General features: G+C 39.0%; 1 protein-coding gene across 1 annotated transcript in view; it reads right to left on the bottom strand.

Annotated features, from left to right (window-relative positions):
* Positions 1–26811, bottom strand: part of dnah9l (dynein, axonemal, heavy polypeptide 9 like) — a 44849-nt gene extending 18038 nt beyond the window's left edge. Inside the window, 50 exon segments of the mRNA XM_079884428.1 lie at positions 39–278; positions 761–863; positions 961–1126; positions 1307–1511; positions 2557–2730; positions 2852–2983; positions 3074–3224; positions 3856–4004; positions 4096–4223; positions 5019–5151; positions 5331–5408; positions 5533–5727; positions 5838–5930; positions 6024–6162; positions 6308–6424; positions 6855–7000; positions 7202–7358; positions 7446–7606; positions 7700–7831; positions 7915–8022; positions 9211–9336; positions 9419–9580; positions 9704–9830; positions 9952–10043; positions 10113–10337; positions 10933–11055; positions 11133–11255; positions 11387–11545; positions 11799–11882; positions 12053–12211; positions 12416–12502; positions 14314–14430; positions 14509–14731; positions 14961–15130; positions 15393–15647; positions 15880–16209; positions 17256–17478; positions 18282–18454; positions 18568–18672; positions 20630–20825; positions 20926–21050; positions 22874–23011; positions 23195–23311; positions 24066–24233; positions 24650–24892; positions 24998–25209; positions 25403–25502; positions 26114–26309; positions 26400–26584; positions 26704–26811. Of these exon segments, the coding sequence (XP_079740554.1) occupies positions 39–278; positions 761–863; positions 961–1126; positions 1307–1511; positions 2557–2730; positions 2852–2983; positions 3074–3224; positions 3856–4004; positions 4096–4223; positions 5019–5151; positions 5331–5408; positions 5533–5727; positions 5838–5930; positions 6024–6162; positions 6308–6424; positions 6855–7000; positions 7202–7358; positions 7446–7606; positions 7700–7831; positions 7915–8022; positions 9211–9336; positions 9419–9580; positions 9704–9830; positions 9952–10043; positions 10113–10337; positions 10933–11055; positions 11133–11255; positions 11387–11545; positions 11799–11882; positions 12053–12211; positions 12416–12502; positions 14314–14430; positions 14509–14731; positions 14961–15130; positions 15393–15647; positions 15880–16209; positions 17256–17478; positions 18282–18454; positions 18568–18672; positions 20630–20825; positions 20926–21050; positions 22874–23011; positions 23195–23311; positions 24066–24233; positions 24650–24892; positions 24998–25209; positions 25403–25502; positions 26114–26309; positions 26400–26584; positions 26704–26733 (7680 nt within the window). The 5' untranslated portion in view covers positions 26734–26811.
* Between the last annotated feature and the right edge of the window lie 469 nt (positions 26812–27280).

Genomic DNA, 27280 nt, shown 5'->3' with positions numbered 1-27280 from the left:
ACTGCACAGACACACGCATCTGTTCGATTGACACACACCTGGAAGATGTTAGATATGTCTCTGAGGTTGAAAATGTAGTGAAACCGAATGGCTGTGGGCAGGAAGTTCTGGCTCATTTTCTGATGCAGGCAAATGGCACCCTGGACCAGTGTGTTGGCCAAGCGACTCACACCAAAACTGTAGCCACCCTGCTGGAAATGACCACTCAAAATACTGCTGTATATAGTTGCCAGAGCCTCCGGACTGGGGAAATGTACAGCGAACACTGAAAAATGTCTCTGCCAGGGGGAAGAAAAAGATCAAAAAGAAATATGAAACATAAAAACATGTGCGTATTTGGACAGGACTTTTCTTTGTTTGGTAAACACTAATGAAATTGTAAGGCAGGCTTAACTGTGCTTGAGGGTTTCGCACAAGTTGTTTTTTATGGATACCTAAAGTCTACTTTTCTGTATTGTGCTGGATTGTCTGAAGCCTTCAACACTGTTAAACACCAAATCTTCCTTTACCAAGCTCCCATGGGGTGCCTCAGGGTTCAGTACTTGGCCCTCTCCTTTTCTCGATATATGCAACATTACTGGGGCCTACCATCTGCATTTTATTACAACAGCTACGATAAAGACTCATCAATAATAATCCCAACCAGGTCAGCCAGTAAGTACTGTTTGATGACCAGTTGAACTTAATGGAACACACAACAAAATCAGACCCATCCTACAATATCCGAGAATGCTGCACAACTCCTTTTCCAGGCTCTTACCTGTAGCCGAGGGTTAACGGAGAAGCTTCCTGCTGTTGGGTTCATGCAGGTGATGTACTGACAGTTATGAATCTCCTTGAGGACTAGTCTCTGACGGTCATACCTACAAAATAGAAACATTAATTTAATCAAAAGCACATTTAAAAACAAGATTGTAAATAATGTTTCATCTACATGCTTTAATGCTCGTGTTCTCATACCAGTGGGAGTAGTCCAGGTGCTGCCTGATAAGAGTATGAGGCTGAACAGTGCCATATGCATCTACCTCAGGCATGTTCAGGTCATCCACAAAGTAGATGAGCTTCTTAGTACCATAAGGAGCAAAGTTTCGCCCTGCCTTCTTCTCCAGATGTTTCTCCAGTACGCCTACAGTTAAACAACCAGAATGGAAATATTGCCTGTAATTTGTACAATGATGTCCTCCTGCATACCTTGCAAAAGTTATTTACTTTAATTGTCACAAATGTTTCTGTTTGTGCACTACATGTCTTTGTGTTTATGAGAGAATATGGTGTGTGCGTATACAACTTTCATCATCTTACTCACGCTGTAACATGGCTGAGGTTGTGTAGTAATTGAAAGGTACTTTGGCCACCATGAATTCCTCTTTAAGTTTAGAAATATTATCCCAGACCAGGATAGTTTTCCCTACACCAGCATTTCCTACCAACATCACTGGCTTCCCCTTCTGCATAAGTAACTCAATGAAGTATGTCAAGCAGATCGTCTCTGCCGATTGCACCAATACTGTCTGTACACATGGACAAAATTTAAAAAGGTGAATCTTTGCAGCTCTTTGATTATTTCTGAAGGTTTATATTAAGAATATTTAATCTCATTATAAGTCTGCATAGCATCAATGACATGACATACTGAGGAAGTAACACCAAACAATAATTATAATAAAAAAATGATGTTACTCTAAAAAAAGAAAGAAGGTGGGGTCCACTCCATAACTATAACGATAATGGCACAGAGGAACAATATCAATGGAATCACATCAAACAATAAAAACAATGACAGCTAATCAAAATCTTTCCAACTTTAAAGTGGATGATGCAATTATGTTCACAGAACATAACTAAAGCATGAGAACAGAATAAATCATAATTATCCAATGGTGTGGACGCTAATATAGATATCATTAAAGTTATTGTTATACACAGGGCTTGACATTAACACCCGCCAAATGAGGGTGGATTTCAGCAGTGGTGTGTAACAGTCACTCATACTAGCCACTTTGATACATTTTATACATAGCATATACATTTTTCAATTGTAGTCTTTTAAAAAGGCATCTGAAATAATAAACTAAGAGCAATGTAGTGTTCGATACATATTGATACTGAAATATCTGAAAAGCTTACAATATCAAATACACACACAAAAATCATGTCAAAATACCGGTCTTGGCAAGTATTCACTACACGTAAACACAGTTATTTATGTTTTACTGTAAGTGAACGTAAACAGTTGAGAAAGAAAACGCATGTGTAACAGTATGATGGATCCATGTGTCAGGTCTTAAAATGACAGCAGCCTAATATACCTGCTGCCAAAATATCTATATGGAAGTTTTTGTGGCCAGTGACTGGTGAGCAAAAAAGTTAATGTCAAGCCCTGGTTATACAGGCCTTAAAGGGTTCGTTCACTTAAAAATGAATATCAATTCTGAATCTTGCTTGAACTGTCCTTTTAAGACTGTTTTCATAAAACAATTTATCACAGCTTAATTTCCTTCAAAGTATATAAGATAGACCATATTTTCTGTATTTTGTGTTTTGTTCGTAACTGACCTGCAAAGGGATGTCGGGTTCCAGCTCAAAGGGAGGTGTGCGTTCACTCCACGGAGTGAACCGTTTGGTGTTGGGGTCGATGTAGTAATCAAATACTGATCCCTGAGAGGGAAACTTCACAGCTCTCATCTCCTTACACCACCAACGACTGAACTCTGAACGATAGTCTATTAGCTGACAAGAGACAAAACAAAAGAATAGAGATAGAGTATCACAAATATAGTTTATCACAAAGTAAAGATCACATTGGATATGTGGCTTATAGCAAACAGTGTTCATGAATTTGCAGACTAACATGGTCCTGGAATAGAGGTCCTCCAAAGGCCCACACACATGCAAACACAAAGTAGAGCTCATAGAGCTCACGGGGAGAGTCCGGAGGGGTGTTTTCATCAGTCAGCAAGCAGTCCAGCAGACAGCACAGGGTCTGATACATACAAACAATAGGAACACGTTAAAGTAACAGAAAAATGTATACTGTATGTAGCCTATGTGTGTTGGACTGTGTGTCTCTTACCTGTACCATGCTCATCTCAGGTATAGGTGTGATCGTCTTAAGGTTGCATCTGACCTGCTCTAGACAGTAGGGTACATACTTATCAAACAATATAGTGAGATTTGCTCGCTCAGATTGGGCCTGACGGGTGTCTATCCAGCTTGTCACAAACCTGTTAATTAAAATGAGGGGTTGAGGGTCTCAAACACAAACTGCAGTATTTGATGCAAATCTACTCTACGGCTTAAAAGACCCCAGGGTCAGTAAGATTTTTCTCCATAAAAATTATTTTCAACAAGAATGCATTAAACTGACCAAAAATGACAGTAAAGACATTTATAATGATACAAAAGTTTCCTATTTCACATAAATGCTCTTCTTTTGAGGTTTATATTCAAAGAATCCTGGAAAAAAGTGTCATGGTTTCAACCAAAATTTTAAGCAGCACAACTGTCCTCAACATTGAACATAAGAAATGTTTCTTGATCAACAATGATTTCTGAAGGATCATGTGACACTGAAGACTGGAGAAATGGCTGCTGAAAATTCTGCTTTGCCATCACAGATATGTTGCATTTTAAAATATATTAAAATAGAAAAGTTATTTTAACTTGTAATAATATTTCTGAATATTACTGTTTTTACTTATTTTTTGATCAAATAAAGAATGCCTTGGTGAGCATAAGGGAACTCTTTCAAAAACACAAAATCTTACAGGCCTCAAACTTTTGAACGGTAGTGTACATTAAGAAGAATGAAATGGTTTTCAGAAATAAGTCAGTGTAGTGAATACTGTCACTCACGAACTCCAACCCAGATCCTGAGGGTTCACGTAAAGAATTCCAGCCCTAGATACTGTAGCCGGTGTTGCAGCCTTCAGGTGGCTGATCTCAAACAGCAAACGCATGGAGGGGGTCAGTGATATCCGCTCATTACTGGCCAAAGTAAGCACCTAATATATACACATCACATACACACATAAATAAATATAAACAATCACACAGTACACACATTTATGGCAATCTGAAGTCAGGACAAACAACCTTATTATCATCCATGACAGTATTCAGTGATTCAATCCACATGGGGTCGATGTCTCCATCTAGAACAATCCACTTCGGTCCATCATGAGATATGGCAGAGAGTTCTCTCATAGTGGATGAAAACAGACCTGAAACCCACAGATTTGTGATCACACAAACACACTTTCATGCATTTTTTATACACACAAAATGGCACAAAAAAGTATCTGAACACTTATGCCACACATGAAAATGTGTAAATGTTACTGCATTAGATACCAAAATACGGTTTTCTATTTTAACGTTTTAAAATGTTTATAAATGTCATTTATTTCTGTGAAGTCAATGCTGAATTTTCAGCAGCATTACTCCAGTCTTCTGTGTCACATTATCCTTCAGAAATCTTTCAAATATGCTGATTTGGTGCTCAAGACACATTTCATATTATTACTGATGCTGAAAACAGTTGCAGTGCTTAATATTTTTACATTTATGTGATTATATTTTTCCAGGTTTCTTTGATGAACAGAAAGTTCAAAAGAACTCCAACAAAAGCACGGCATTCACTTTAAATATAATTTTTTTGTAACTTTTTGTCAATTTAATGCATCCTTGCTGAATAAAAGTATTTGTTTCTTTTAAAATAAATCAATCTTACGGACCCCAAAAACTGTAGCATTTAATATAATCCATTTATATAAAATGTTTAGATTTGAATTTAAATCACATTTTGCCCTTTTTATGAATAAAAGGCCCCCGCCATGTTGTTTATATCAGATATTTATGGGACATATGGTTCCTCATAGCAATAGACAAACGCAACACACACTCAAAAGTTTAGCCAAACAGTCGCATATAAACACATTCACACCACAGCTGACAGCTGTCTACAGAGATGAACTTCAAACAAAGGAATTAAACCACACTCCCATAAACACACCCACCATCTTTCCACTCCCGTGTAGCTGGGTGCAGAAAGCCAAACAGCTCATCGGTGGTGACAGCTTTAGGGTTGATGTCAGTCCAGATGGGCTTCAGTTTCATGTTAGAATAGGTCTTATGCAGTGTCTTCAGAATCTGACCCGAAAACAACCACATAATTCAACCATATATACCGGTTAGTTTACTGAAACAGCAACATGACCCACTCAATACAATGGAGATGGCTAGTATAGACTCTCTGATACAAATACATAAGAGTTAGAAACTCAGAGGTCATCGCAACCTTTGCCTCTTTATTTCTTCATTGGACTGACCTGACTTTTTCCTGTTCCAGGTCCACCTACTACAAAAACAGAGTGTCTCACTGCCAACAGCTCCTCCAGCTGGGTCACCTGAAAGCAGAAGGCGTGATAAGAAACAGAGGGGGAGAAGATTTGCAACTAATGGAGATCTACTGTACATGCAAAACCATGAAATGTAAAACATTTGAAAATTTCTCACATACGACAGACAGACCTTGAGTATGAAGTTCTCCTCTGGCTGCAGGTGGAGTTCAGCGACCGACTGGCGTACGTTCTGCTCAAGCTCATTGTCTCTCTTGCGTGGGATATCCAGAAGAGGAAAGAGATCACTTATAAGTCCCAAAAATATTGGCACATCGCTCGTCACAACCTTTGGCAGGTTAAAGTCTCGCAGAGCACGCATCAGCACCTGAAAAACACACATACACCACATTACAAAATAAACATTTCTGAATATGTTTTAAATATAAAGCAACAAAGAAAAATGCATCACTTCTAAACAACAATTCCCATGAGCACCTGCTCTTCAGGGCGGCTCCTCTCCTCCCTCTTCAGTGACCCAGCAACAACCAAGACTGACTTTATGGCCCTCAAGCCCCAGTCATAATGATCCTACAAAAAATAATGATCTTGTTTGAAAGATCACCCAATACAGTGGATAAAAAAAAAAGCATTAAGTGTGTTTATGTATCAATGTGTGTGTACCTGTTTGGAGAGCAGCTCTTTGCAAAGTGTATAGAGGCTGATGAACTTGCGTGCGAGCAGACGTGCTTCTATAAAACCTTCAGCCACCAACATGATCTCACAGATTAACTCATAATCAGGAATCACCATCGCACATGGCCTGACACACGGAGATAAGAGTTATAAGAATATAAGTATATAAGAATGTTCAGTGGACACCATGTCTATTTTTCCCATATAAACATCTAAAAATCCAATATTATTGTCCATTTCATTCCATTCAATAGCATAACCAGAGCCTAAACCTGAAAAGTGCTTTAAGGTTTTCTGGTAGTTCAGTCCTCCCTGCATATCCAGGGTTCAGGGTGATGAAGATCCCAACTGTTTGCCTTAACTCAATCTCCTCCCCCAGGAAGTGGAACCTAATACACAATGGAATGAAGGGGTAAGAGATGGGATAGAATGGGATGGCTTGACATGTTATGAGATAGAATGGAAAGGAAAGGGGTGGCATGGAATAGGATAGAAAAGTGTGAGTTATGAGTTATACTTGAGAGGATGGGGTGATATGGTATGATGAGATGGGATAGAATGGATACAGAAAATATAAAGAAAGGAATGTAACAGAACATGATGGAACAAGACACAATTGGATTGTATGGAATAGTGTAAGATGAAATTTGTATGAAATTGTATGGAAAACAATAGAATAGGATACAAGAGGATAGGGCAAGATGGAATAGAGGGTGGGGAAAAAGATGTGATAGAACAACATTATGGAACAGGAAATGATAGGATTTGATAGTACTGTATGGTGTGAAATGAGCCGAAATGGAGTGAGATGGAGCTGACCTCTGTTTCTTGTTGCGAACTGCATCCTGAATGGTTTTCACCTGCACAGCAACCACAGACAGAACCTCCACAGAGATCCTGTTAAACTCGTCAAAACAACCCCACACTCCCGTCTGGGCCAAACCTTTATAGATATTACCTATGGACTGAAAGAGGAAGGAGGAAAGAGAAAGAAACAATGCATAAAGTAAAGAGAGGTGTGCCAGTAGTGTTCCTGAGACCTAAGAACCAGACATATACAAATGCACACACATTTAAAATTAATCTGTTAAATAATTGTTAAATTATTGCCTTCATGTAACATTGTTTTTCATCACATCAATTCTGATGTGTTGTGACCTGCACACCTTGTAGTCCATTTGCTCTGAGCAGTTGAACACATAGACCATAATGCCGAGCGATCGGCCAAGGTCTTTGGTGGTTTCTGTCTTGCCAGTTCCGGCAGGACCAGAGGTGGCGCCACTCATGGTGAGGTGCAAAGACTGAGTCAGAGTGATGTAACATCTGCGGGTACAATGACCAACATAGTCACATAACATCAGTAACAAGATCACTGCACAAATCTGAGCAGTAATTATGTGTGACACTGACCGGTCAGTGAGTGGTGTTATGACCAGTCTGTTGGTATTCCCTAGATACTCGTACGAGAACTGAAACTGTGCGTCACAGATGTTGATGTAACAGTGCTTCTGCTGCTCATCCCACCGGTGCCGTAACTGTGACAGCCACGCAAACGCCTGTCCACTGGTCACCTAGGACACATGTCATTATGATGTCATCATACTTCCTCTTCCTAAACCCTTATTTTAGGCAACACAATATAGATTCAATGCAGGTTTGATTACCTTCTGAGATACGAGTTTAGCGACTACATCACGAGCGTGGACATCAATAGTGCAGATGGTCATGATCTTTTGTCGGTCTCCAGGGGTAAGGTCACCCAGTAACATGTGTATCAGAGAGTGCAGCTGACCGATCTACAGTCAGTTACAAACAACAGTGATTTTCTCAGCTATCAACATAAAGTGAGATGAGTTAGTGTTTTTACATTTGTATTTACCTGTTTTCGGTTGTAGTCTTTCAGTGCAGTCTCAAAACCTTCCTCCACCCTCTCAAAGGCAATGCCCACATCTATCGCCCACCAAATTTGACTGCCAGTCAGTGCGACCTAAGAACCAGACATATACAAATGCACACACATTTAAAATTAATCTGTTAAATAATTGTTAAATTATTGCCTTCATGTAACATTGTTTTTCATTTATCCAACCTTTAACCTACTTATTGTAGAGTTAACGAAAGTTATCATGAGCATTGTTATGTTTAAAGCGGATGTCATAATTTTTAAAACGAGTGGTTCATTCAAAAATCTGCAAGATCTTACCTTCATGCTGTGAAAAAACAAACTGGAATATAAAACACGAACGGGGCTACATGAAGTCTATAAAGTTACAAACTAATAGGATAGGGATCATAAAGAATTTCAATTCTGGTTGTGATTCCTTCTAATGAATCTTTTTTTTTTGGTTATTACAATAATTAATACAATACAATACTTAAAGGGATAGTTCACCCAAAAATAAAAATTCTGTCATTGTTTACTCACTCAAATTGTTCCAAACCTGTATAAATGTCTTTGTTCTGCTGTACACAAAGGAAGATATTTGGAAGATTGTTTGTAACCAAGCAGATCTCAGGCCCCATTGACTACCACAGTATTTTTTTTCCTACTATGGTAGTCAATTTGGGGCCCGAGATCTGCTTGGTTTAGGAATTGGACTAAACTGATACTGCTGTATGTTTCATGTAGTAAAATAAAGATATAAGCCTCAATTCCGCCATTTTGAATTTTCCAAAAAAACTACTTTTTCAAACTCCTCATAGGCCATTGCTCTGATTTTCACAAAAAAATAATCAGATCATCGTTCTCGAATAATGAAAATAATGAAAATGCCCGCCAAAATGAATGTGAGGCTATATCTCCGAAACACTTTAGCGTATTCTGTCCAAATTTGGTGCGTGTTATGACAACCATGACCTGAGGATAGTGGTCAGGAGATATGAAAAGTGGCTATTTTTGCTTATAACTTCTTAACAGCAAAAAAATTCCGGCATGATGCCAAAATGACTCTATATCTCTGCAATGCTTTGACATATTGACACCAAACTTTGCATGTGTCGTTGTCACCTCACTCTGACCACAACACATCAATTTGGTCACAGTGCCACCTATTGGTCAAGAGTGATAAAACATTAAATCAAATTACTGTGAGTGAGTTCAAGTTTAACTTTATCTCAAAGCATTAAAGTCAGTGAAATCCTTAACTAAAATGGAACTAAACACTCACTAACACACCTGTGCCGGGTAGTCAAACAGCCACTGATCTCGTGGCTTGTCTTCATATGCTGCCACAGCTTCAGAGATCTCCTGGCGAACAGTGGAGCGCATGGCCTTCTCTAGAGTACTCAGCCAACACTCGGCCTGTTACATGATAGACAGACAAAATGTTTTTCAACTACAGCATCTAAAGATGGACTGTTGTGTATGTGTCATTGTGTCTCACCTGTCCTTCACACACACAGGGCTGTGAGAAGGGCACATATTCTCCCTCTCTACTGTACATTCCCAAGGCAACAGTTGTTTTGGGATCAGTGGCTCCATCATCATCCTCTTTGAAGCAGAGGTCAGCCAGATTGTCAAAAAGCTTCAGCAGGTGTCGTGTCACCTGTGCATTATACACACATTTACACACAAATGCATTACAACACACATTCTTTTGCAGATAAACACAAAGTGGACTTTTTGCCTTTCATTTTTTAACTTTGTGGTGTGTTAGTATAGCAGCAACCTGTCTAGGCTGAGTTCCCTTAGAAACTATTTCCAGCAAGTCACTAGCCGAGACAAAGTAAAAGCGTGGAAATGTCAAACGCTTTGTCTCCAAATACTCAGCCAGAGCCTTCTCACACACAGACAGTCTGCAATACACAGACATACACAAATACAATTATTCATGTTTTACAATATTCTATTATGGTGGAGTATTGAAATGCGTTCACATAGACAGTGATTTGCAATGACAAAGCATCCAAAAGTTACCTTTGCTGAAGAGTCTCAAGTTGCTCCAAGAAGCCTGGCTGGTTAGTGACTTTTATCACATTATTGGTCTCCACAACAGTGATCATTAAACCCTGAAACAAGGTTTTGTGTTAATACATTTCTGATCTTGCTGGCAACTCATGCAGAGTCTGTCACAATACCTGGAAGTCCTGGTGGATGCCCTGAAACCGCTCTGCGTCATGGGCCAGCTGGTTCCGGATGTCCTCAGAGTTGGTGAAAATACTTTGGAGGTGAGCCCATGTGCGCTGAACCGCCAACCACGTACCAATGACCAGATCAGCCACCACCAGCTTCCGCTGCCAGCCACTCACCTCGACCATGAAATACTCCACATACTTACTCATGAGAATATTCTGCAACTGAACCTGAGTATCACACATATACAAAACGAATTGAACTGAATTGACCTGATCTAATCTAATATTAATGGATCATAACCACACCAAACTGAGCTGATTGGAACTGACCTGAACTAAACTGATCAGAACTGAACTGTTCAGAACCGCACCAAATTGAACTGATTTGGATTAGGACAGATTTGGACTGATCAGAACTAAACTGATCTGAAGATATCAGATCAATTATGAGCCGATCTGATCATAACCAAACGAAATTGGTCTGATCTAAATGGAATTTGAAATTAACCAAACCGAACTGAACTTAACTTAACTGAAACAATCAATTCAGATCAGATCAAAACAAAACTAAATTGATCTGATTTGACTGAAACTGAACTCAACTGAACTAAACTGATCAGAATTGAACTAAAAGAATTTAATTGAACTAAATCGAACTAAAAGATCAGATCAAAATAGAACCAAACTGATCTGATCAGAATTTAGACTGATCTACACTGATCAAAACCAAACTAAACTGAACAAAGTTAAGTGAATGTTGATTTAAGCTGAACTGATTGAAACTGATTTCAGCTAAACCCAGTTGACTGATACAGGAAGTTACCTGGTTGTCCTCCAGGGTTTCAATCAGGTTCTCATTAGCTTTGAGCAGGGGTGTTCCGGTACTTGTGTGCGTCTCATACGACAGAGACATCATGGACCACGTCTGGTGAATCTCACCCAGAATCTGTAAACACAACAGATACATTTTATTGTGCCCTGAAATGCCTCAGAGTTTCTAAGAAATGCTTTAAATCTCTCTACCTTCTCAATTCCCATCTCTTTGACTGCTTTGTCCACAATGTTCTTCACTTCTTCCTCCACACGGTGGAGCTGCAGCTCTAAGAGATCACCAAGTGTGGTGTTCTCATCCATCACAAAACTCACCTACAGGGACAAGAAGGGAGGTTAGTTCCTCTCTCTATTACTCACATGATATTTATCACTCAACTGTTATCTATTAGGCATTAATATGTTTTCGATCCAATGGTTATGCTATGCTGGTTTGTGTTTGTTACCCCCGTTGTGTGCATGAGCTGTTGCCAGTGTCTCTCTCTGACAGCAGAGTTTTGAAGTTCATTGACAGCTCTCAGTGATGTCAACAAATTCTTAACAATGGATTCCAGGCCGTTGTAGACGTCCCACGCACGAACATCTTTATCCAGAGTCTTCATCTCCTGCATATTCACAGACACTGTTATTCTATGACAATTCATCACAAAGTGACAATAAACATACATAAGGCCCCATTTAATTTATAATCTAGATAAATTAAACTTCTGGATACATATTCAGAGCTTTTGTACTTATTTTTGTATATGTTTAGATACAGTAATTTGTCATACACCTTGTCCAACCACTGGTTCTGTTCTCATTTTTTGCACATGGTGAAAGTTGAAGACAGACAAAACTTTAGGATGTAAACTGTACCTTAGCAAACCTTCTGAGCTCCATATCCATCTGTTCCACATTGATCTCCTTCCATGGAGTCTTAGTCCAGTCTGAGATGCAGGACTACATTACCCATCATTCCCAAGAGGATGCCAACCAGAGGAGAATATTGGGTTAACATTTTGGAAAGTTCAACAAAGACTTTAAATGACTTTTTCTGTACGTGTGTAATCTGTGTAAGTGGGTTATTGGAAGTACTTTGTGCTGTAGATCTTGTGTGTAGTAAAGATTACCTTGACAAACATAACCATATCCCAGACTGCTTTAACCAGGATGATGTCTGACCGACACTGTCGAAGTTGTTTGTAGTCAGGGAAACTGACCTCGAACAGATTGGCTGTTTGTTGAAGCTTAGACATCTCACTCTCCAAATGAGCCACCGCACGATTTGTCTACACAGAAATGCAGATAAACAAAGAAATTTATACAAGCACATTTAAACAAACAGAATGTATAACATTTATATATTTTTTTAATGAGCAAGCACCATCTGGGCTAGAACAAACATTTCAGCAGAAAAATAAAACCTTTTTAAAACATACACATACTCACTCAGACACAAAATAGTATTTTGTTTTTTGTTTTTTTGAGAGCACCTTGTCGATGAGTTTGTATGGCTCCTCCAGGCTGATAAAGAATATGGGTTCAGTGCGGAATTGTTCCCTGAATTCATGCTGTTTAACCTAGGAAACAAACCATAAATGCTCAACAACATCTCCACCCCTCTATATTCAAAAGTTGTCAACAACAAGGATTTTTTTCTGCTGTCTTGGACAAAAACTATTCACTCATCCCACCACAAAAACCTTGTCTTTATAGCCACCAGAGGGCACTCATCATCGCTGATTATATTCAGCTGTCTCATTAAATCATTACCTCAGCCTTAAAAGTCATGTATCTCTCAGGGTATGCTTACACAACACCGTTTTCAACTAAAAACGTAAAAAAATGTAGGCGTTTTGGCTGTTCGTTTACACAACAACGCCATTTTGGGTGCCTGAAAACGCAAACTTTTAAAAACGTTCTCCGTGTAAACAACAAAAATGCAAATCTCTGAAGACGATGATGTCGTGCACATGCGTATTACGTGTTCAGTCTATAGTGTTTCATCGCCATCTAAATGGCCTGGCAGCAGAATACAGGGTTTTTAGTCGTTTTCGCGGATCTGTGTGAATGGGGATAATTTTGACAATGGAGTCGTCTGTACGCGGAAAACTCAAAGGCAAAACTTCTCCGTTTTAAGCATATCGTTTTCGTGTAAACGTACCCTCAGTCACTCTTTGCAAAGTCTTGTATGTGTCAGCAATGCATTTCTGATCGCTCTGTCTTTAGTTTCTCAAGTTCATGGTTTTTGATTTTATGCCCGTTTCCTTTGGATTTCTCTGTTTTGCCTCTGCCCTGGACTAGAGGGCTGCATTGGGATTGAGTCCCGCCGGGTCCCGCGGGACCCAACGCAAATCTCGCGGGAGTGGGCGGTTTGAACTTTGCTGCGGGCGGGAATGGGCGGCTAAAAAAAACACTGCGGTATCGGGAGATAGCCTAGCGACATGATGGAGATGTCAATAATGGCGCTTTTCCACTACACAGTAACCGGCTCGGCTCGGCTCGGCTCGACTCGCCTTTGTTTGGTTTTCCACTGTGTAAAAGTTGTAACTGTATCTGCTTCCAGGTACTTTTTTTCGTACCACCTCTGGCGAGGTTCTGGGCGAGCTGAGGCGATACTAAAATGTGACGTGAAAACACGGCAGATTGCTGATTGTTCAGAGAGAATCATCACTATTCACTGCGTCATCATTGCACACGCAAGACGGAGTATCAGCAAAAAACAGCAAAAAACGAAAACAAAACCATCCAAAAACAGCATACACTCGATTTCCTCCATTGTCCTGTGTGTATGTGTCCAGAATACATGCCAGCCAGGGAAACGAAACTATGAATCTCTTTAATAATAGCAATACAAATACGTGTTTTTTCCTGCGGGACGGGAGAAGACACAAAATCAATGCATCTCTATTATTGTGCGGGAATAAATTCACAGAGTTTTGCGGGTGCGGGCGGGAGTGGACATACATATTGCGGGAGCGGGCGGGAATGTAACACATACGTTGCGGGAGCGGGCGGTAATGGTCAGAAATTCGGCGGGCGCGGGCGGGAGCGGGATGAAGAAAACAGTCCCGCGCAGCGCTCTACCCTGGACCCCTTTGCCTGTGTTTTGACCTTTGCCTGTTTTTTGGATTACGTTTTCAGATTACCCTTTAAAATAAACTACTGCATTTGGATCCTCAACCCTTGCGTCTTCGAGCAGTTCATGACAACTTCTAAAAAAAGTTAAACTATCCCTTTAACTTAGTAACTAATTTAAATCAACAGTATTTGCAAAATGTTATACATTACAGAAAACCAAATGTGTCACCAAAACAGGTCTAATTAATGCAAGCTTAAAAAGCTGATGACTTAGAGTAATTTTCTCTTTACAGTTTTTTCAGCCCCTCACCTCAAACCGAACACACTTCCTGCGGATGACAGCAACTTCATTGGACTGGAGAGGAGCAACCTCATGTTTTACTGTAAATGCTACCTTCTTAAGATTCTTCCATTTCTCCGGCAGGGACTGTGAATACACATGGGCATGTGAGGTGGTAGTGTGTCTAGTAAAGCAGCAGAATCAGATGCATGTAGGTGAAGTTACCTCCAACAGTATGTAAACATGCTCAGGAAGCTGCTGGTTGTAGGTTTTGAGCAGGTTCGAGGTAGCTTTGAGAGGTTTGAAATGCTGCTCTGTACTCAGCTGGCGGTCTCTGATGGCCATCAAGTGGCCCATGATGTCCACCAGTTTGCCATAATCCCCATCGGTTACAGTCTTTGCTAACCCAATCTCTGTATCCTCAATAAATGATCCTAACTCTTGCACACTGAGACAGAGAAAGATGTGATTGGTCACTGCATCATTATAATTGTTGTAGCTGAAACATTTCTAATGTACGGAGCCCCGCACATGACATGCAGGAAAAATCGTGCACACGATTTACTTTTTTTTCTTGTATGCCATGAGCGGGGCTCTGTACTAATGCTTTGCACTAGTATGATTTATTGGGGAGGTTCTTATGGGAAAAAGTGAATTTATATATAAATAAATATTACCTGGCATTAACATGGTTCAGTAAGTGTTCCTTAAACATCCAGCTCCATTTTTTAATGATGTTCATCAGCGATATTTTAAAAGGTTTTATGTCCACCTGACACCAGCCACAGAATACTCTCTTCTCCTCTAATACGCGCACCTTCTCGTAAAGTTCCTCAAACTCACTGATCTAAAGAGAAACAAGTGAGAGAGAGAAAGAAAAGGGTCTTTTCCCATTTCCGCCAAAGTAATTGAAAGATACTGCTTAAGATAAAGTCATGTTTTTTACTGTGAGGTATAAAGTTTCAGTTGTGAGATAGCATTAACGAGAAATAGTCGCAATTACAGAATTTTTTTTTTTAATCTAAGACGACACTTCCATAATTATATCATATATTTAAATAACACAAAATATTGTGTATTTCAATCCTCACTCCATGAATGACAGATACCTGCTCTCTGAAGTTTTGCAGTTTGGGTGGATTCTTGGGCAGTTCATAATCTGCATAAAGCTCCGCCTCCTCGGCTGAGAGGGCGTGTCCATAGAGCAGAAACTGCCTCATAAACTCCACCCTGTCTCCAGTCCAGAGGTAACGATAGGAATCGAAGGAATGTTGGAATTCTTTGACCTTAGCAATGGCCCCACGTGCACGGTGTCGCACAAGCTGAGCTAACTCCACTAGCTCAGGTATCTGATCTACATCCGCCTAGGGAATAACACACAGTCAGACTCGTCGTGTCGTGAAGAATAGTTCTAAATCTTTCCAGAAAGCACTACTCATTTAGATCAGGTGGCAGGCTTGCATGAGAAAAATACATTTCCAATCATTCTCTGATGAGCTTTAACAACCATTAAGCAAAAATGATCTATAGTTCATACACTGTGAACATGAACAGATGTGCAAGACATGCATACGGATATACACAGTTGTTACACACCTTGTAAGTCTCAGATTGTTTGCTCTTGGCCACTCTTTTCATGAAAGAAGCCATTTTAAAAATATCTGACACCATCTGGTCAATGATATCATAGAAGTTGCCCTTCTTGGAGAGGTTGAGTGAGGGGTAAAAGGTCATGTCAGAGGTCAAGGTCAGCTGAACTTCGAACAGAGGATCAATGTGAAGCGCCGGGTCCGTGTTCTCAACTAAGTACTGCAGGGAACATCGAACAGCACTGCAGAACCCAGTAAGAATGTTTCTGTCCACATGTTCTGTGTAGGACTGCCAAGCATCTGAGTCCAAATCAGCACCAAGCAGCTCAGCATTCTCCTGAACAAGAAAGAAATCACATGAGAATCCACTAGAAATATGATTACACTAGAATAGATAAACTACAATTCTAAAAATAATAAATAAATACAATTTTTGAAAATATTTAAGATTTTTGTGAAGACAAAAAACATAAGTATTAAATGAAAATACAATATAATATTAAGCTACGTTGAAGTAAAGCCAAATTAAAAATTCATTAGGTAAAATAAAAATTGACAAGTATATGACTGCACGTCAATAATGATTATTTTAATGGCTTATATATAAAGTAGAGCTGGGCAGTATGAAGATATATATATCGTGGTGATGATAAAGTGTCTATCATTAGATATTTTGCTATTTTGTGTATGCTGAGATTTTTTTTGCGATAAAGTTTGCATTCATGAATGAAAAAATAAACTGCGGAACATGCTTGATGTTAAACAGAGTTATGAAGTGCGATATTTTTACTTTTGAATATTCAATCTCTGTAGTATTTCTTACGTGAATGCTACCGTTAGACCTACAGTACCTGAAAAACCTCATTTGTATATTTTTTAAGGCCAATTCACACTGCACTGATTACAGTACATCACTTCTTAGACATGCCACTATCCGACAAACGGCGATTCAAAATGTTCAGTGAAAACAAGCGGTGACTCTTGCCAACAGATGTTGACGGGTAGCATACTGATCTGACAACACCCAACAAATGTGTCGGTTTCCGTTGAACGCCGTCTGTCGGTGAAGTGAAATGGCCTTTATACTGTATTTGTCCTGCTGTTTGTTATTTGCATCTTTGTTCTTGTTTTTTTTTTTTTTAATATACAAAGATAAATAACAAAGAACTTTATTGTGATATGTATCATCATCATGAAATAAAATTTCTCTTATTGTGAAGATTTTGGTCAAATCACCCACTCAGAATATAAAGTATATAAGTAATTTAATGTGGTTGCAAATGTATGTTATTTTAGGCAATGTGTAACAGGGTCCCTGCTCCATCTATATCAATCAATGCTTCAGAACTTTCATTGTGTTGAATTAAACAGTGAAACCAACACCTGCACAAGCACATGTATCTTCTCTCCCGTGCGAGCGACGAGAGCGTACTGCCGCTTGAAGTTCTCCTCTACGTCTGTGAGGTTGAGTAAATTGCCACGATGATTAGTCCTACGCGTAATGCAGGCAGAGTGACTGAAAACTCCCATCAGCCCCTGCAGTTTCTCCAAGTTAGCCTTGCTCTTCTGCACACGCTCCGACACACCACGCACCAGATCACGTGTGCTACAAGCACACACAAGAGTACTCGTTAACATAAGCACCTTTACATAATAGACCAATTATATGACATTCATTTTTGAGAATATATCAGTTACCTAGATAACAGGGAAAGTTCACAGAACAAGCTAACGTTATGACAAACATTCTTCCAGTAATGTTAATAGAACATTCATTCAGAGTTATATGGTCTTTAATAATGTTCTTAAAATGTTAGCACAAAAATCGCTCTGTGTCCATACCTTAAATTCATTGAAAGTCTTTGGGATGTGCTGGAGGAGACTTTACAGAGTGCTGGACTCTTGCATTGTAAATACAAGATCTTGACCAAAAATGTATGCACCTCTTGATGGAAATAAATTTTGTGATGTTATTTCCATCAAGAGGTGTATACATTTTTGGTCAAGATCTTGTATTTACAATGCAAGAGTCCAGCACTCTGTAAAGTCTTCTCCAGCACATCCCAAAGACTTTCAGTGAATTTAAGGTCTTTACTAAGCGCTGCCAATTCATGTGTGAAAATGATTCTTCATGCAGGGAGCCAACCATTCTTCACAATTTGAGCTTGATGAATCTTGACATTGATATCCAGGAATATGGCCATGATGTGTGTGTCTTCATAGTTGTTTAAGAAATGAAAAGCTACACGCTCCATCAATTAGGGTTAGAAGAACGGTTGCCAAACATATAACATGCTAGAAACATAAAAATCACTGCAATAATGATCCAATCATAGACTCTTAAGCATTAGCATATTGACTTTTTTTTTTGGCCGGGCAGTGTATTTTTACACTAGATTAGTTGGGTACCTCTTGATGTAGTCAGCGAGCTGTTCATCACTCCACCGCAGTTCCTTTAACGCTGGCATTAAGGTACACCTCACTTCCTCCAGCTCAGACTCTACCAAACGCAGCTCAACAGCCAGGATTGTGCTCTGCAGTTTATTATACCACTGAGTGATCTGGAACAGAGTACTGGTGTACTAAACATGCACATAGAGAGAGAGAGAGAGAGACAAAAGAAGATTGAAAGAACTGAATAAACAGAGCTATTTTCTTGGCAAATATAAAGGCACAGATGGCCACACAGTCTCACCATGTGAAGCATTTCCCATTTAGAGTACAGACTCACAGCAGCCTTGGGAATTTTGTGGTTCTTCAGAATTCCAAGATACTTAACTTCCCTCAAAACAGATGTCAACTAAAACAACCACATCACACAGCAGTAAACATGGGGAAAGCATTGTTTCTGAGCGTTTCTGAGCTTTACTTTGGGGGGACAAAATATTTGCATGACAAAAAGTTAGTTAAATCTTAAACAAGCCAACTCACTCAATAGTTTAGGGACATCCTACAATAACCAATAATTTAGGGACATCCTACAATAACAAATAATTTGTAAAGGACAATAACTATAAAATTATTGATATTAGCTTGTTCTTTTTTAAATGTCAAGTGGGTGAACGCAGCCAAGGCCACTGCATTGCAGTTGTATCTTTAACTTAAAGGGATAGTTCACCCAAAAATGAAAATTCTGTCAGTAATTACTCACCCTCATGTTGTTCCAACCCCGTAAGACCTTCGTTCATCTTCGGAACACAAATTAAGATATTTTTGATTAAATCTGAGAGTTGTCTCACTCCTCCATAGGCTTCTAAGGGACTGAAACTTGCTGGCCCAGAAAATGTATTAAAGACATCGTTAATATAGTCCAAGTGACTCCAGTGGCTCAATCTTAAGTTTATAAAGCGACGAGAATACTTTTTGTGCGCAAAAACAAACAAAAATAACGACTTTATTCCACTATTCATTTCCTTCTCTCTGGGCCTCGAGTTGGTTCACATAGTGTTTAAGCGTAGCGCGTCTGTGTTGCACGTCACCACGTAGGCTCACTATTGGCCGACGCTGGTCATGTGTGATACGTGGTGACGTACAACACAGACGCGCTACGGAATAAAGTCATTATTTTTGTTTGTTTTTGCGCACAAAAAGTATTCTCGTCGTTTTATAAACTTAAGATTGAGCCACTGGAGTCACTTGGACTATATTAACGATGTCTTTAATACATTTTCTGGGCCAGCAAGTTTCAGTCCCTTAGAAGCCTATGGAGGAGTTAGACAACTCTCAGATTTAATCAAAAATATCTTAATTTGTGTTCCGAAGATGAACGAAGTTCTTACAGGGTTGGAACAACATGAGGGTGAGTAATTACTGACAGAATTTTCATTTTTGGGTGAACTATCCCTTTAAGATGCAATATTGCCAGTTACTTTGTGTATTTTTGCTCCACAAATGAAAATAGTTTTGAATAAAATTCTGGGTTGTTCCTAAGGCATTGTCAGGAGGCTGCTAGGTGACTGAAGAGTTAAATCATCCATAATGAAAATTCTGTCATCATTTACTCACCAACTTGTTATTTCAAACCCATAAGAATTTCATCTTCCAAACCTGGTCATCTTTAATAATGTAAATCCTAAATTCAGTCTATTAAAAATAAAAGTTTTGGGGAATGAACTTTTAATGGAGGGACAGAAATCTCTCAGGTAAAAAAAAAAAAAAAAAGTTCATTTGTGTTTTAAAGATGAACAAAAGTGTTTGGAATGACATGAGGGCGAGTAACTGATGCCGGAATTCTTTTATTTTTGAGTAGTTCTGTCAAATCGATTAATCAAGATTAATCGCATTTAACATAAAACTTTGTGCTGGCATAATACATGTGTTTGTATATATTATTATATTTATATATATGTAATGTATATAAATATAATAATATAGATACACACATATCATATAAACAAACTTTTGATCATTATATAAACAATCACTAGATACGATTAATCGATCTGACAGCACTATTTTTGAGTGAACTAACCCTTTAAAGTCGTGATCTTTCAGTTTTTACATTTTGATTATAAATTAAAAACAATACATGGATGAATCATTCACAATAAGATCTATAACATGCATTTAGAAAATAGATTAATTTTTATTGCATTTTATTGCATGATGGTGCAGTTAAAAGCGATCAGCAGTCTCTATGACATTCTGGCCTCTAGATACTGCCTTGGCAAGCAGATCTAGTTAGCTTACTTAGCCAAATTTAAGAACAATAGAAGTAAAAGGAAAATATGTGATGTGAGTTCATGAATGTTTCTTACAGTAGGGTTAAAGTTCACGCTGTAAAAGCTGCTCTCCTCATCCAATATCAGCAGTGGTTCATTCAGATGTGTGTGGCACAACTCATCTAAATCAACACTCCAATTAGTGTAGACTTCTTCATCCATTTGATCCAAAACCTCCAATACACACTCACACACCTGCAACACCTGTTGTGCCTCAGGACTGTCTAATGGCCTAATACACACACACAAAGAGTACGGCATAAGTTGGCACCAGAAGCAAATGTATGTTTATTTGTGTGAGTGTTGTACATGTGTGATGGGTTCTTGTTTACATATGTGTAAGCTGACAGAGGTTACTGCGGTTTGACAGGATCCGTTCTCTGAGTTCTTGAGACCATTTCAGGTTACCAGCAATGGCTGGCATGTTTTTACCAAGGACAGGACAGCCGTTCCTCAGCTGCACAGAAACACAAACAACAGCGCAAAAGTCAGTGAGTATGCTTTTATCCAAAGAAACTTTAAGTTAAGAGCCTTTTTGCATAATCATATTTTGCGGTGTTAGAATGTTAACGCTACATGCTTAACAACCGTTGGCCAATCGCGTGCCTCATATTCATGTACTTTGTACAGTGGTGTTTTGTTCCTGAATGAATCAGTTATTTTGAATGAATGATGATTCAATGACTCACTCATAAAGAAAGACACCTACTGGCGCAAAGATGTAACACCTACAGAGAGTAACAGAAAATTCCTAAAATAATCAAGTATTATTTAAATATAAGCATATTTAATCCATATCAGAGAACATAGACCTAAAATCTAGGGATGGGATAAACAAAGATTTTCTAAATTTTCTAAACCAGTTCAAAACGACAGCTGGTGGTGACACCTGCTGGTCAAAATGCTGTGAATGCAACAAGCATCCAGTCCATATCAAGGCTGCATCCGAATTCGCATACTTCCCTACTATATAATGGGCGAAAAACAGTATGTGACCAAAGACGTATGTCCGAATTCACAGTACTCATTTAATAGTAGGCAAAAAGTACCAGGATGACCTTCTACTTCCGGCGAGATTCAGTGTGCGTACAATGGACACTTTACTATCCCAGCGGGAGAGGATTTATGAATGGCAGTGAAGCGACGCAACTGACGCTGGTAGGTCACATGATAATGACAACAAGGAGAATGTACTAGTACGTCTGGATTACACTCATACTACTCACATTCCTACTAAATAGAACATACTTTTTTAGAGGTTGTGAAGTAATTACTTATCCAAATTAAGTACCTACTCAAGAGAGTATGTGATTTCGGATGCACCCCAAACATGTATGCTTTTGGTATGGACTGACTGCAGGGGCGAGGCCAGAAATGTTCAAGTGTGTGGGCCTTCATAAAGCAGGGTGGGACCTGCATAGAAACATGTCCTCCTACAATTAGTATGAGACAACAGTTTAACACTGAGATTATCTCATCATAATCCAGTGTCGTTGCACAATTCATTGCCAGACTTGGTTTCTTGCAGCAGTACAATTTTGACATCCAATTAAGGATTTTTTTAAGTATTTACTGAATGATATTTGCTTTGCCCACTTACAAATTCAACTCCACCAGCGCACAAATCTTACTATTACATCCTTAAGTGGTAAAGATAACATTGTGTGCAGGACTAACAGAAACTGACAAATCATATTAAACTTTTCATTTTGACAAGCGTATATGAAATGCACCTATACAGGGAGAGGGAAAACTAGGAAACTAATTGTAATTGTCCATTGCATTTAATCATTCTTTTAACTATATATAAAGTTATAGTGTGATAAGATGTTTATTATTATTATTATTATTGTATATTAAATCATTTCATACATCTATTTGGAAAATGACCAACTTCTGATTGGGTGGGCCACAATTCAAAGTGAGTGTGCCCATATACCTGGGCCCACCCTTGGGCAGGCCTTGGCAAACTAGCCCAATTGAAAAACAATTAACTTTCATTCTTCTTTTTATATCATACATGCGTGTGTATTAGAATTCATTGAAGTCATTAAAACTGAACCTATATTATAAAATTGACCCAAGATCAGTTAAAACCAGTTACAATTATTGACTCGTTCATGGGTTCACCAGATCAGCGCCCTCTAGTGGCAAACCATCGGAAAGCTCTCTGAACCCCTGATTTAAAATAAAAAAAGATTCTTCAAATGCGCCAATTGCTACTAAAACTCATTTGGTAAAATTCTCTCAAATTTCATTCTGAAATGATGTCATTCAAACCTTCTCTCTGTGGGTTTCCAGCATGTGCTGACAGAGGTTGACCTCCTCCTGGAACATGAGCAGCAGCTGAGAGTAGTTTGGAGCAAAAAGCTGGTGAACCCTCGGCCTCTCCAACAGAGTACCAAAGATCTGTAGGAGCTACACACACAGGTTTTCACTGTTAGTGACTAAAAGAGAGGATTTTCCCAAACACACTTAAGTGACTAAACAGTAAAGTCTTGTGTTTGTGTTTGGCAGACTGCATGCAAGTCTGTTCCTTCATTACTGAGCCGCTGTGTGTGTGTGCGTGTGTGTGTGTGCATGTGTGCGTGTGTGTGATACCTTAAAAGCAGACTCTAAGCCTGGGGAGTGTTGGAAGGCCAAGTTTATTACTGTTCCCAGTCTCTGGTCAAAATCTCTGTTCTGTTCCATGAATCGATTATAGTCACAAACAAACTCCTAGAAAACACAGGGGAGAGTGTGATTGTACACATATGTATATGAATATGAGCACATACACTATTGTTCAAAAGTTTGGGGTCAGTAAGATTATTTGATTTTCTTTTTTCGTTTTAGCGCAATTTTCCACCGGACAAATTGCGATTGTTAACTCATGATTTCTGTTCTGTGCGTCTGTGCGCACCAATCTTGCACTTCTATCTACTCCTCAACCAGACCACCTAGAGACTTCGGGTTTTCGGGATTATGTTAAGGAAGGTCTAATCTCGGGAACGCACAAAAAAAATCCAGGAAAAGATTTACTATCTCTTAGTGTTGTGATCCCATGAGGTGAGAAAATTGCTCTAAAACACTCACTGAGTTTTTATTACTTGTTTAAGGAATTGGTACTTTTATTCAGCAAGGACGCATTGAAAATGACAGTAAAGAGATTTATAGTGTAACAAAAGATTTCTATTTCAAATAAATGCTTTTCTATTCATCAAAGAATCCTGGATGTATCATGTGACATGGTTTCAACAAAAAATATTAAGCAACACTGATAATAATAATAAAAAAGAAATCTTGAGCAGCAAATCAGCATATTAGGATGATTTCTGAAGGATCATGTGACACTGAAGACTGAAGTAATGATGCTGAAAATTCAGCTTTGCCTATTCAGCTATTCACAGGAATAAATGACATTTTAAAATATATTATTAAAATAGATTTTTTTACATTTTACATTGTAATAATATTTCACAACATTATCTACCTTGTTGTTGTAGTCAAGTGGATCATATTTGCTCTCTCTCAAAGTTCTCCAGCTGTCCATGAACTCGTCATTCATGCTGTACACCATATCACTGAGAATCTTTCCTCTAGAGCCGCCCAGCTCAATCCGTTCCAGCTTTAGAAAGTCCAGAGCTGAGGCAAACAACTCCTGAAAGACATACACTGAATTAATTTAAAATTGCTTAAAAAGTAGCTAACATCATCAAGATTTTTTTTAAAGTGTAATAATGGTCTAATCACTGACTTTACCACATCTGATACAACCAAAGACCTAAATGATATGCACTAAAAAAAGAAAATTATTTAAGCCAAGAACAAATATTTTGTCCGTAAATGTTTTTATTTATAGCCTAACCTCTAAATATTATAACAACAGATCATCACAATACAATATTACAAACTCTGTGTGAAGGAGTACATAGAAATGTTTAATTTTACAATCTTGTCATGCATGTTTTTTTGGCAAACATTTGAACTTTTCAGGATTTTTTTTCTGCAACCGTCAAGATCGGAAGAATATATACTGAGCTTTTTTTCATTGGGGATGGATGTGTGTGAACACACCTCAATCATGCGTAGTCTCTCCATGATACAGTCAGTGCGGTGAAACACAAGCTCAGAGGGAAAGTCCCACGGTTTGACTGCAAGTCCTGGCCGGCCATATGGTCCAGTGGGTGTCAGTTTGTCTCTGTGCTGCTGGAAACTGCGCTTGAATGTCCAAAACACCTGGATGGCCTTCTGAACCCGGTCCATACCCTCCTCCAACTCCATTTTGAAGAGCTCCTCAGGAATTAGATACACAGACGCCTGCAGAAACATATGTACACAAACACACATTATATAAACGCTGCATCATGCAAAATTAGTCTAGATAAGAGGATAATAAGAATTCACATAAGCAAACAAACACACCTTGTCAATGAGTAGGTTGCAGAACTCTGTGAGTAGCGTGACGATGCGTGCTGGGCGGCAGTAGAAGTGAGAGTGTGTCCAGATGAGAGCAAGTGTGTGAAACAGAGCGGGAATCAGAGGCTCCAGATCAGTGAAGCTCCGCTCCTCGAACGCAGCTATGGGCCGCCGTAAGGTCCTCAAGTGTAGGTCTATGTCTTCTGCCTCCATCACCGCTAGAAAAAAAAATGAGTAGACAGTAGCTTTGAGGGACCAATGTGGGATTTGAACCTACAAGCTTTCACTTATCAGCCTAGGTTTGAACTATAAGACCACACTACATTATGCAAATAATGACATACATATAATGCAGTTTACATCAAAATCAAGTTGAATTAGAGTGTCTGAACACATTTAAGATGTGATTACCATGGTTGACTTTTTGAATAATGCCATAAAAGGAATCATAGTAACTGCTCTTGATCCTCAGCAGAATTTCCAGCACCTGATCAACTTTCGGGTTCTGCAGCTGCACAAATAAACCAGAGTTGGAGTCATTTTAAATTCAGTCAATTTTAACGTTAAAATAAACATAAAATTAGGTTGTAATAAATGACAATTGATTCTCATTTCCAGAAGGAAATACTAGTAGTCGGATGGGAGTAAATGAATAATGTATATTTGTGGTAAACTTTAGTTTGTGAAGTTTACGAGAAGTTTATTGTGAAGAGAGAGCCTGAAAGCCAATCACAATTAATGTAAGAAAGAGATTGCATACAATCACTGGTGTTTTTTCATATTTTGAACACCGACCATTCATCTCCAATTTTAATATATTAATCTAGTTCCTGCACCACTATAGCATCACCAAACAGGTTTCCTGGTAACATGCAATACATTTCTACAATGACAACGGTAAAAACATTTTTCACTATTTGTATCAGTAGATTTCCAAGGAGACAACAAAACAAAAAAAATCTTTAAATAAAGTTTGTCTCAATGAGATAGGCTGTAATAATGAATGAAAAATATTTTTGTCCTGCAAGCACTATAACGAAAGGTCTTAAATCCTAAACTGTGACATCAGCACATTTAAAACATGTATAAAAGCATACACACGGAAATCGACTTCATTTCCACCTGTTTCTGGATTCCTAATAAGTTTTCTTTCTGTTTAGTCCAGAAACGGAGCTCGACTGTGGGGCCCGGGTGGTCCCCCTGGTGCAGGAGCTTAGACGAGTCCCGCTGCAGCACAGAGCCCATCAGTCCACACCACTGGATCACCATGGTCTCAATGGAGTACAATAACGCCCTGTCAATCAGACAGAAATCCGATCTACACAGACACACAAATGTTACATGACATCACAAACTTGGTAAATGTTTGAAAAAGATGATTGAATGATTGACAGGCACACGCTCACACCTGAGCTGGTGCTCATCTTTTCTCTCCACACACAGCGGCAGGGGGAGTAGAGTTCGCCCTTGTGCTCGCCCTCTCAGTGTGACTGCTTCACTGCACAGATGCTCAAGGTGCCTGCAAATGTCCTGACCGACCACCCGTGGCCAGGCGGACTGATTCAGGGGACTTCCCAGCACTGAGACGAACACCTACGCAAACATACACTCACTGACTGTAGATTTTTTTCATTCGCACCTGCTCTCAGAGCCAATAAGAGTTATGATTTCTATTCTAAAAGGTGCAACAGGACTGAAAAATGTCTGGTTACCTGAGAGATGAGAACAGGAGCGTGGTCCATGGGCTGTGCTGGAACCTCTCCAAGCCAGAGCTGGGTTCTAAAGGTGGTTTTGGAGATGACACCCTTCTTTTTTTTAAGAACACACAAAAGCTTGGTCCTCCAGGGAGAGGAGCTCTTTGGGGAGGAAAAGACGGGTGTAGTGCTTTCAGAAGCGAAAGCACTCGAAACAAGTGATGACTTATTTCGAATACCAAAAGCAAATCAGTGCATTGAACCTGGGAGACACTTCCATGCTACATGGCCTTCCAACACACAGCAAAGCAGCAAGAACACAGCAAAGCAGACTGTGAATTTTCTGTTAGTCCCAACATTTAAGATGAGTGCGTATGAGTGTATTTGATATAGGGGTGACCGGGGCACCACCTAACTTGGGGCTAGTTGGAACACACTTGTTTTAAATAATTCCACACATGCTAGCATGACAAAACTTAGTGTATTTACTAGTTTCCCTATCAACACTGTATAGAGAAAAAAATGGTGCCAAAATTCAGAAATCTTTATCTCAGTTTTTTGTGTTTATTTAAAATTAGACAAATCTGATATTATT

Source organism: Squalius cephalus, assembly GCF_949319135.1.
Source record: "Squalius cephalus genome assembly, chromosome: 10".
NCBI lineage: Eukaryota > Metazoa > Chordata > Actinopteri > Cypriniformes > Leuciscidae > Squalius > Squalius cephalus.
The sequence above is the reverse complement of the archived record's forward strand: the minus strand, read 5'-3'. Positions and strand labels throughout refer to the sequence as shown.